We start from the raw sequence: 12,532 nt of genomic DNA, 5'->3' as shown, positions 1-12,532 counted from the left end.
TTTTGTGGATCCCAAATTAGTAATTTTCCAAAGAATATATGAAAAATTATTTCACAAATACTAACACTAAACATGCAACATTCAAATCAGTTACAGACTAAAATGGATAAACACAAAAAACAAAGGAAGTAGATATACTTTCTTCCCACCTTTTAAATTAAAATCCTGACTAATCCAACAAATATTCTGTTCATTCAGAAAACATTTACTGAGCATGCTAGGAATTGTTCTTACTGGGAATATAGCAAGGGATACAGACACACTCCATTAAGCAGGTACTATCTGTAAAAAATCTTTTTTTTTTTAATTTTAATCATTGTTCAAGTACAGTTTTCTCCCTTTTACTCCCATTCCAGCCCACCACCCAACCCTCCCCACTTCCCTCCCATTACCACGCTCCCCCTAGTTTTTGTCCATGTGTCCTTTAAATTTGTTCCTGTAAACCCTTCCCATTCTCCCCTGAAATTCCCTCTTCTCTCCCCTCTGGGCACTGTCAGTCTGTCCTCTATTTCATTGTCTTTGGTTATATTTTGCTTGTTTCTTTGTTTTGTTGTTTAGGTTCCTGTTAAAGGTGAGATCATATGGTATTTGTCTTTCACTGCCTGGCTTGTTTCGCTTAGCATAATTTATCTGTAAAAAATCTTACATATATGTGCATATATAATTGTCATATATCTCATATATAATATATATAAGGTACCATCTCTGCATTTTATATATTTCTTTGATGTATCACATATAAATGGAGCTCGAATTCCACTAAGCAGAGACAGATAGTAAATAAATACTCATAATACCAGGCTAATGACTACCTAGCACTTCTGGAGTCTCAGATGACAAGGATCCAACGCCTTCTAAAATCTGGCTCCTACTCACCTCTACAACCTTATTGCTCGTGTTCCTACACTCATTAACTAAGTCAGAGAACTCAGTGTTCCAAACATAGTCCCGGATTTTCTCAATCCCCTGTCATTCCCTTCACCAGGAAACTGTCAGCACTCATCCGTAAACGTTACCCATCCTAGCAAAGCTCAGCGGAAGAGCCACTGCTTTCGGTGGGCAGCTATCCCGCCACCCCAGCCGAAAGTGACCTCTGTTCTTGCTATGAACCCTTTCAAGCATTAACAACTATCATGACACAAACTACACTGGGCTGTGCACTAAATACCTCTGTCGTATTTGGCTACAGGCCTTCATACTCGGGGTGGAATTCATGGGTGTGCAACCTGTCCAATGTTTTGGTGTCAGCTGTCTTGAAAAGCTTAATACATTGTGCACAAGGAGTTCCCCACATCATTTTTGTACTGGACCCTGTAAATTAAGTAGCCAGTCCCATTCGTGTTAAACACCTCATGTGAACCCCTCAAAGAAAAAAAATCATGGAAAAGCAGGGAATTTATTGTAATCTCTCTCTTTTTTTAGAATAAAGACCTTAATTTCCATAAACTCTGGGTAGAGGCTGCTAAACAGGGACTAATGATCTTTATCCCTGGATCGAGAAGGTAAAAATAAGCCAAGTCAGCGCAGAAATAAATCTTTGTGCATATGGTCAAAGGATCTTCCACAAGGGTGCCAAGGGCTTCCACAATGGGGAAAGGACAGCATTATCACTGAATGGTGTGAGGAAGACACAAAAGAATGAAGTTGGATCCTTTTATTATACCACATACAAAAACGGACTCTAAGTAGATTAAAACCTAAAAAGACCTAAAACCGTAAAACACCTAGTAGAAAACACAGAAAAAAAGTTTTCGTAACATTAGACATTAGACTAAGCAATGATTTCTAGGGCATGACACCATAAGCACAGGCAAAAAAGCAAGAATTAGACAAATTGGACAAACTTAAAATTCAAATTAAAAACTTTTCAGCACCGAAGGACATGATCATCAGAGTGCAAGGCAGTCTATAGGATGGGAGAAAATATTTGCAAATCATGTATCTGACAAGGGTCTAATATCCAAAATATATAAAGAATGCCTACAGCACAATAAGAAAATCATATAACTCGCATTACACAAGGCCAACAAGCAAATGCAAAGACCCTCAACATCGCTAATTGTCAGAGAAATGCACATCAAAACCACAGTCAAGTGTCATCTTATATTCATTAGGATGGCTACTATCAAAAAAAACAACAACAACAGAAAATAGCCTTGTCTGGTGTGGCTCAGTTGATTGGAGCATTGTCCCATAGACCAAAAGGTCACAGGTTCAATTCCCCATCAGGGAAAATACCATGTTGTGTGGGTTTGACCCCTAGTTGGGGCGCATACTTGAAGGCAACCAATGGATGCTTCCCTCTCACATCGATCAATGTCTCTAAAAAATCAATGAAAAAACGTGCTGGCGAGGATGTGGAGAAACTGGAACCCCTGTGCACTGCTGGTGGGATTATAAAATGCCACAACCGCTGTGGAAAACAGACTAGTGATTCCCCACAAAATTTAAAAAAGAGCTACCACATGATGCAGCAATCTCACTTTTGGGTATATATCCACAAGAATCGAAAACAGGGACTCAGAGAGATATGTGCACCATCCGTGTCCATATCAACAACTATTCACAGCAGCCAACAGGAAGAAATAGCCTGAATGGCCATCAATAGATGAATGGATGTTTAAGTGGCATATACATACAATGAAATATTATTCAGCCTTAAAAAGAAAGGGAATCTTGTTAAATCCTACAAAATGAATGAACCTTGACAATATTATGCTGAGTGAAATCAGCCAGTCACAAAAACACAAATACTGTATGATGCCATTTACATGAAGCATCTAAAGTAGTCAAATTCATAGAAACAGAAAGTACAATGGTGGTTACCAGGGGTTAAAGGGAGGGGGGAAAGGAAGTTGTTATTTAATGGGTCTAGTGTTTAACTTTTATAAGATGACAATGTTCTGGCGATCTGTTTCACACCAAAGTGCACAAACTTACTACTCAAGTATACACTTAAAAATTGTTAAGATAGTAAATTTTATGTTATGTGCTTTTAACACGCACATATAAGTCAAAAACTATGTTCTTTGTAGCATAACTTTGTGCTAAAATAACCTCTTAGAAGATATATAAACAAGATAAATGTTAAAATATAAAAATATTTACTCAGAAAACTTTGTTACCTGCAACAAATCCAATTACCAGATCTTTTCCAGTAGTAGAATGTTGACCTTTGACCCAGACTGCTTTGAGGCTATTAAAAGTGTAGAAATAGACAAAATTGGAGCAGCAGAGACTGGAGATAACTGGAAACCACCCTCGATATGGGGCCAAGCTAGAGGAAAAAACATAATAAGCAAAGTAAAGATGCTGGACAAAAGCCACCAGAAATGGGCAAAGTCCCAGGAAAGGGTGAACGTCATTCACATCTTCTCCAAGTTCACTCCCGGACTACAATAGACTCCACACTGTACATACTCTTACATTCTGAGGGATGTCCAAGCCAAGAAATCTTTTCTAGTGCTAATGACAACAAAAAAACAATACACATTCAATAGCTGATTTACTGCTTTCCTTTAGTAAATTACTACGTAAAATTAAAGACAATTTCCTCATGGTTATTGGTAAATATATCATAATTCACACAGGGCAAGGACATTTAAAATGAAGTAAATATAGAAAATAAGTGCAAAAAAAATGATGGGGCATATTATAAGGACACAGGAACCAGACTAAGAGGTTCCCACTGGCCAAACCTAGAGTAATTTTAGCACTAAAATAATGAAGTATAGTAATTGATTATAAATCACTGGTAAAACAGAAATTTCTGAATCTACACTGATATTAAGTACTATTTCTCCTCATTGACTGCTTATATTACAACAAAAGAAAAATAAAATTTTTCAGTGGCTAACTCAAATTTCAAAAAATCATGATTAATCAGTGAAGGGCAGGTGGACAATAGGTGACTCCAGAAATGATATCCTGCAAAGGACACATCACCTGTGCATTATTCTGGACCAGAATGCATAGGCTCAGTCTAATTATGAAGAAATATGAGGAAAACTTAACATGAGAAGCATTTTATTTTTTAAAAAGCGGAAGGACTGACTACACCCTTTGAAAATGTCAGTGTCACAGAGGTAAAGGGCTTTGATGTACGGTATAAAACTTATTCTCAAATACTTCAGAAAAAATTGTGTGTGGTGTGTATATAATAAAGAGAGAAGGGGAGGGAGAGAGGAAGGAAAGAAGAACGGCAAAACAAATGAAAAAGTGTTAACAATAGCTGAATCTGGGTAACGCACATACTGGTATTCATTGTACTCTTTTTTGTTTTGCAGTTTTTTTATAAATTTGAAATTATTTACAAATAAAGAGTTAAAAGAAAGTAAAAGAAGTACATAATCTGAATGCATGGGACAGGAGTGAACTAAGTAACTGTTACCTTCTTTGCCTTACCACACATAAAACAAAATTTTGGTTTCACGGAAGGCTTGACAATAAAGAACCAAAGTAACAAACTACACAATCTGAAGGAAATGGAAATAACTAAGTACTCACGAGTCAGGCAATTGCAAGCCCACAGCACTCTAAGGCTAGGAGAGTGGGCAGAAAGGGGTGTAGGCCTGTGACCCTCCTGTGGAGCTTCTCTGTCTAACAAAGACAAAAGCAGTGGTACTCACAGGCCTTCTTCTTTAACGATCTCCAGAAGCACCATGTGTGTAGTTTTGGACTTTCTTTTCTCATCAACTACAACACAAAAGAGTATCAGTTATTCATGAACCATCGCATTTTATTTCAATACCTAATATCCAAAGTAAAAATGTGACCAGCGAAATTTCTTTGATATTTTATTTATGTGTTCATTTATTATTTTTAGAGAGAGGTGAGATCGGTTGCCTCTCACACACCCCAACTGGGAACCTGGCCCATTACTCAGGCATGTGCCCTGACTGGGAATCGAAGCCGCAACCTTTTGGTTCGCAGTTCAGCGCTCAATCCACTGAGGCACATCAGCCAGGGCTATTTATTTATTTTTAAGAGAGAGGGGAAGGGAGAGGAAAAGAGAGGGAGAAAAACATTGATATGAGAGAGAAACATCAATTGGTTGCCTCTGCTTACATGCCCCATCCAGGGATCAAACCCACATATACCCTGACCAGGAATCAAATCGGCAACCTTTTGCCTTGTGGAAAGATGCCCAACTACCTGAGCTACACCAGTCAGGGCGTGGAATTTATTTCTCATATTCATAAGGCTCTCTTGTTTTCCCCCCCAAAGTTATATACTCTCATTTTTATCTTAACATCTTACAGTGCAGAGAGGAAATAAACTATCATCTCTTTCAGAGAAGAGGCTGCAGACACAAAAGCTGTGAAGGACACATAGTTGGCAGCAAAGTCAGGATGAAAACTCAAGTTGCTAAAGTTTTAGCCTTGTATTCTATTTCCTAATTTAAAAATATAAAAGGTCTCAAAAGGATGAGAATTCTGCTTTTCTTGGCATTCTTACTGAAAATAAAACCTATCTCAATTAACTTCAAATTTCATACCTACATTTGAAGAATATTTTAAAAGCATAAGAATGTGGAAATGAACCAATTTCTTAAGAATTAAACTGGTACCTATATGGCTTGTAGGGTGTCAAAATTCATGATGCCTATATAGAAGGAAATCCATCAATATCTATCAAGCACATTTACCCTTTGATCCAGCAATCCCACTTCTGGGAATTTATCCCACAGAACTTATAGAAATAAAGTAGCACATGAACAAGTCTATACTACAAGAGAGAAGAAACAACCCAAGAATCTCCAATGGGGGCGCCGTGTGCATTCATACCATGGAACACTCTACAGCTAGAAGGAAGGATGGAGAGGCTCTCAGTGCACTGATTTAGAAGGCTTCCCAAACAGGATGTCAAGTGAAAAATGCAAGGTTATGGAACAGTGTGAAGAGAATGTTTTTGTTAAGAGAGAAAAGGATATATATTCTTATTTGCTTGTTACTCCATAAAGAAACTCTGCAAAGCCATTTGAGAAACTAGTAAGGACATTATCTGCAGGGAAGAGAGAAAGGAAAAAGGGACAGACTGGAGTGGGCTGTTTCACTGTACTGTATATTTAAAAAATCTATTTTGTTTTTTGAGTGGAGTCATATGAAATTATTACCTGTCTTAAAACTCTAAAATTAATTTAAAATACTAGTTAAGAGGGTTTTAACACAGCAATTAATTTATTCAAAGCTCATCTTACTCTTACCTCTTTTTTTTTTTAAACTTCTTAAAATTTATTTTTAGACAGAGGGGAATGGAGGGAGAAATAGAGGGAGAGAAACATCAGTGTGTGGTCCCCTACTGGCGACCTGGCCTGCAACCCAGGCATGTGCCCTGACTGGGAATGGAACCGGCAACCCTTTGGTCCGAAAGAGAGTGCTCAATCCACTGAGCTACACCAGCCAAGGCTTACTCTTACCTCTTCATGTACATTTTGGCATAGGCTTATTATTTCAAGTTGAAAAATACTGACAAAAAAAACAAGCAGGAGTTAGAGTTATACAGTCCTACAAAGCAAAAGAGGCAAACTCGGACTACACACCCTAGATGAGCAAACACGGTGGGCATTTAGCTCCACTATGTGTCCTATTCTCTCTTCTCAATGGAGAAAATCTACCTCCAGCAAAAACTGTCCACTGTACCTTTAAAAAGTTATATTATCTATTAAGATTGTAAAGATTCAAAACTGTTCATGTAAGCCCACTCAAGTTATCTCAGAATAGAAAAAGGCTAAGGCTATGACTCATCCATGAACGCCTCTCTGTTAATTAGGAAATAGGAACGATAACGAGTATTTAAAGTCAGTGAAAATGGACAACAGAACTCTAATGAAACAAGTATCCTTATGTTAGTTTGGAACTTCCTGGAGAAATATGTTTGCTTCCTGACACCAAGTGAACAGAAAGATAAAAGATACTCACCTTGGAGCCGAAGCCGAGCTGTATCCAAAGGAAAGAACACTGTCATTGCTGTCATGCTGCCCTGCAAAGTTTGAAAAGCCGTTAGCCATTACGCTTCACAAGACAATGAGCCACAACTTTCTGTAAATGAACAAAAGTTCATTATTAATGATGGGTCCAATCATGTTTTCAGTGAATACACACAAATATTTTAACCTATTGGGATTATTATCCTTTAAATCTCTATAGTTATGTACTTAAACAGAAGTATTAAATTTTCTAGGAGAAATATCTTTCTTTCTCTCTGATATTTAAAAAAAAAAAAATAGTCCTGGCTGGTGTGGCTCAGTGGATTGAGTGCCAGCCTACAAACTGAAAGGTCAATGGTTCGATTCCCAGTCAGAGCAAATGCTTGGGTTGTGGGCCAGGTCCCCAGTTGGAGGCATGTGAGAGGCAACTGATCTATGTATGTCTCACACAGATGTTTCTCTCCCAATCTTCCCTCTCTCTAAAAATAAATAATATATATATATATATTTTTTTTTAAAAAGTAGTGGGTCCCTAGAAATGAGAACCTTAGGGTTTTGCAACCTAGGACACACATCAAGGATAGCAGATGAATAGATTTTTAACCTTTCACAGGTCAGTTGCTGCTCCTATGCTCTGAAACCAAAATATCCAGTGATCAGATATATCTGTTCTCCATGCTTAATCAAGATATTCACCACAAAGTATAAGAAGTGTAAGTATCACATTGTTCTTTATAATGGTTTTGTTTGCCATGCTTTAAATAAAGCAGGGACATTCTGTTTGCTAAAAATTCTATTACTCATCCAAGGCAGCGCAATGACAAAAATGATCAAGGAAGAACATGTCACAAGCTCCTACATTCTAACTATTCCTTCTTCCAGCACTATCTACTTCTTTTGCTGGCAGAATGCCTGCTTTTCCTTGTTTCTCTCTCTTGATATATGCACCACTGACATTTCTGATCTTTTCTGGTGTCCTGTGTCTGCTTTTATTTTGTGTAGTTTTTCTTTTCTGTATTATTATCCACTATTTTCTGTGGGTAAAAAGGACTAGTGTTACCAACCCACAACCAGTCCTTCCAGTCACAAGATCCTACACATAAAAACCACAAGCACACAGTCGGGGATGAAATTATACACATGAAATCCTTCATGGGTTTATGGTTCTCAACCCAGATGCAGGCCCACTGGTGGTATATAATCTCAGGGAGAAGATCAAGTTTTAGACTACTGATCCAACTATAGTTATGCACAATTTTTTAAATCATGACAACGACTGGACACTAGGTCAACTTTATAGATACAAACAAAAAATTGCTAGATCTCTTATCTATTTAAATAGGTCAGCCAGCATGATGGGGAGAACACTGTATTATCCTATTAGTATTTTTCAAAACTCAGGTGAAATGTTTCCACGCCCTGCCCATTAGGTTACAAATGGCAGATAGTTCATTCCTCTATGTTCCCCTAGCACTCGTTTATGACTCACACAGCACTTACCTTCCAGTGAATATTACAGTAGGATCTAACTTTTCCACCAGATAGTAAGAACATTATATCTCTTCAATGTAACAGATTCTTAATAAATGTTTATTAAAGTCAGTCTACTTACAGTTATTTATGCTTTGATGGCTCCAACATAAGTGTTCTTTTCTAGCAAGGACTAGATAATACTTAATGTCTCAAGAAACACTGGACTCACAAAGGTTTATCATTTATAAATCTAAGCTTTTGGCACCCTTGCTCAATTTATAGGCGATTTCCAAGAAAAAATGGAATTGGAAAGCTAGAGAACGCTGATTAAGGTTACTAAAGCTGCAGCATTTATTTCCTAGTTCATGGTACTACATCTCTGCTTCAGCTATTGTGTAGACAGGGCCTCTCCAGGCAGAAAAGTCCTGCCTGGGAACTACTTTTTCAAACAAGTGGGCTACCTCCATCTCTCTTCCCTGCCAGCTTTAAACAGATACCTGAAAGTTTCTAACTTAGAAGCCCCTGCCTATCTACCTCAAATTCTTAAAGCGATATACAGTACACCTTATACCAAGATACAGAGAACAGTCAGCCCAAAAAGGTCAATGGTCTGTTACCTCCTCAAGGACTAGCATAAAAGATTCACACCATTAAAACTAAGCAATACTTTAAAAATTTACTAGCATTATTAGAAAGACTACATCAAGATAGTGAATTGAAAATCCACCACCGCCTCCTCCCCATTCCATCACTAATGATGAAAAAGACATACTAAAAAGTGTTATGCAGAAAAACAAAAAGGGGTCTGGTTGGTGGAGCAGAAATTTAAAGAACGGCAGAGTGAGGCTGTTCTGAAAGAGGAAATCATAGGCCCAAATGCACAGAAGGTGTGGCAGGGGGCAGAACAACGCCCCTCGGAAACGTGGCATGTCCTACTCCCCAGCAACTGTGAACGCGGTACATGGCACAGCAGGCGGCTAATCCCCAACCTTAAGATAAAGAGATTATTATTGTATGTCTATAGTAATTGAAAACTAAAAAAAAGAGATCATTCTGGATGATCTGAGAAGGCCCAGAGTACTCACAAGGGTCCTTAAATGTAAAAGAGGGAGGTGAAAAAGCAGGTGGGAATGAGGCAACATCAGGATTCACCCATCGCTGCCGGACTACGGGGTCACTAGGCACGCAATGTGGGTGGCCTCCAGAAGCTCTGAAAGGCAAGCAAACAGATCCTCCCCTGGAGCCTCCAGAAGGAATATAACGCTGCTGGCACCTTGATTTTAGCTCAGTGAGACTTGCATCAGACTTCTGACCTACAGATACTAAATGTGTGTTGTTTTAAGCCACTCAATCTGTGGTAATTTGTTACAGCACCAACAGAAAAGGCTAATACAAGATTACTGTAAGAGGTGGAGGCAAGCATTGGAAAGCAGAAGGAAGCTCTGGGGTGAATTTCTTTTCTTTTTATCCTCACCGGAGGATATTTTTCCATTGCTTCTAGAGAGAAACATCGATGTGAGAGAGGACCATCAACTGGTTGTCTCCATACAGGCCCCAACGGCAGACCAAACCCGCAACCTACATGGGGCGAATTTCTGCTTGACTAGCTGGGTATGACAACCATAGACAGGTAATGCCAGTCCTAGCCAGTAATCGTGAATGTGGGAACCTGGACTTGGCTAAGGTAAGTAAAAACACTGGTCGGAACAGGAGACTCCGCATCCAGAAAGCTAACCACTGCCACACCTTGCCAGAAGCCCCTGTCACCTTCTTACTGCAATCCCTGGCAAGGGGGAGGGGGTGTGGAGTGGCATTAGAAGTGGAGATCTTAACAGTTTTACCCTATTTAAGATACACACACATACACTTATTCTAGGCTTTGTTAGAAAACCTAAGCTTAAATAGGAGAGTTAAAATTTTAAGGGTGAAATGGGGGCTTCCATTACTAACAATATGGTAATCTAAACAATGTGCTGCAAAATATCTACAACTGTTAAATAAAATATTGAAAATGTACATAATAAAATATAACAAACACCACTTAAATGTTTAGCTTAACTCATGGGAAAGAAAGGGAAAGCCACTGGGGCCTAAGCAAGTAGAAACTGACAGGCTCTTGGGCTCTGGTTGCGCGAGGATCTAGGTAGAGGTAGACACACTGTGCCTCCTCGCACAACCAAGATAGGGACAATTTAGAAACAGAATAACAACCAGAACTGACAGAAAATTGAACTATATGGAAGTCGGACAACCAAGGAGTTCAAGTAGACACGTTCATCCAGACTGCAGGAGGGGCGAAGTTGGGCAACTGGGCACGGGTCTTGGCACAAAGAGCGTTGGGACTGGGCACATAAGGCACTGGGGGCATGCAAGACTGCATTGTGCAGACCCCAGCCGAGGGGTGGCAACCAGCAGACCCAGCCAGGTGGCAATTGTGAAGCAAGGCACTGCGCGCAACCCAGGATCCCAGCGCTGGGAAATAGAGCCTTGGGGCACTCATTGAAAACACCTGTGGGGGTTAAGGCGCAGGGAGAGACTCCCAGCCTGACAGGAGAGAGGTTGTTGGAAAGTCCATGGGGTGCACAAGCCCACCCACACAGAAATTGGCACCAGAGGGGCCCAGGGAGAAGTGGCAAAAGGGACTGAGGTCCAACGGAGAAAGGAGTAAGCACCATTGTTCCCTCTCAGACCCCACCCCCACATACAGCGTCACAACCCAGCAACTGGGATACCCCACTCTGGTGAACACCTAAGGCTCCACCCCTCATATGTAACAGGTGCGACCAGACCAAAGGGGGGGGGAAGATGGCTCAAACAGAAGAACAAATGAAAGCCCCAGAACCGGTACTTTTAAGCGACCGAAAGATAGCCAACCTATTAGATGCACAGTTCAAAGCACTGGTGATCAGGATGCTCACAGAATTGGTTGATTTTGGTAGAAAATTAGATGAAAAAATTAAGGCTACAATAAGTGAAATGAAGAAAAATGCATAGGGAACCAACAGTGATGGAATGAAAGCGGGGTCTCACATCAGTGGAGTGGACCAGAAGGAAAAAAGAAACAACCAAACAGAAAAGAATGAAGAAATAAGAATTCAAAAAAATGAGGAGAGGCTTAGGAATCTCCAGGACATCTTTAAACAATCCAACATCCGAATTATAGGGGTACCAGAAGGAGAAGAGGAAGAGCAACAAGTGGAAAAGTTATATGAACAAATAATAAAGGAGAACTTCCCCAATCTGGCAAAGGAAATAGACTTCTAGGAACTCCAGGAAGCTCAGAGTCCCAAAGAACTTGGACCCAAGGAGGGACACACCAAGGCAGGTCATAATTACATTAGCCAAGGTAAAAATGAAGGAGAGAATCCTAGAAGCAGCAAGAGATAAGGAGAGAGTTACCTACAAAGGAGTTCCCATCAGACTGTCAGCTGATTTCTCAAAAGAGACCTTACAGGGAAGAAGGGGCTGGAAAGAAGTATTCCAAGTCATGAAAGGCAAGGACCTACATCCAAGATTGCTCTATCCAGCAAAGCTTTCATTTAGAATGGAAGGGCAGATCAAGTGCTTCTCAGATAAGGTCAAGTTAAAGGAGTTCACCAAGCCCTTATTCTGTGAAATGTTAAAGGGACTTATCTAAGAAAAAGAAGATAAAAAACAAGTATAGTAAAATGACAGCAAACTCACAATTATTAACAACCACACCTAAAACAAACACCCCCCCCAGAAATAGGCAAACAACTAGAACAGGAACAGAACCACAGAGATGGAGATCACATGGAGGGTTAGCAACAGGGGAGTGGGAGGAGGAGAGAAAGGGAAAAGGTAAAGAGAATAAGTAGCATAGATGGTAGGTAGAAAATAGACAGGGGGAGGGCAGGAATAGTATGGGAAATGTAGAAGCTAAAGAACTATGACACATGGACATGAACTAAAGGGGGGGAATGTGGGTGGGAGAGGGTGTGCAGGGTGGGGGAGGGTGAAGGGGGGAATAGGACAACTGTAATAGCATAATCAATAAAATATATTAAAAAACAGTAAAAAAATTAATGATAAAGAAAAACTAGTAAAAAAAGTTACTAATATGGGGCTTATTTTATGTGTCAAATATTTCTTTCATGGACTAGTCTGAAA

The 12,532-nt window shown here is 39.6% G+C and overlaps 1 protein-coding gene across 2 annotated transcripts in view; it reads right to left on the bottom strand.

Annotated features, from left to right (window-relative positions):
- The window catches only part of SLC25A17 (solute carrier family 25 member 17), a 44,653-nt gene that overhangs the window by 18,994 nt on the left and 13,127 nt on the right, over positions 1-12,532 (bottom strand). For both annotated transcript variants that reach the window (XM_045835079.1, XM_045835080.1), the window contains exons 2-4: positions 6,921-6,981; positions 4,629-4,695; positions 3,126-3,277 (exon numbers count right to left, since the gene is read on the bottom strand). In XM_045835079.1, the coding sequence (XP_045691035.1) occupies positions 3,126-3,277; positions 4,629-4,695; positions 6,921-6,981 (280 nt within the window). The remainder of the gene's footprint in view (positions 1-3,125; positions 3,278-4,628; positions 4,696-6,920; positions 6,982-12,532) is intronic.

Source organism: Phyllostomus hastatus, unplaced genomic scaffold, assembly GCF_019186645.2.
Source record: "Phyllostomus hastatus isolate PE091 unplaced genomic scaffold, TTU_PhHast_1.1 phas_contig_198, whole genome shotgun sequence".
In the NCBI taxonomy this organism is placed as follows: Eukaryota; Metazoa; Chordata; class Mammalia; order Chiroptera; family Phyllostomidae; genus Phyllostomus; species Phyllostomus hastatus.
This window is presented reverse-complemented; position numbering and strand designations above follow the sequence as displayed.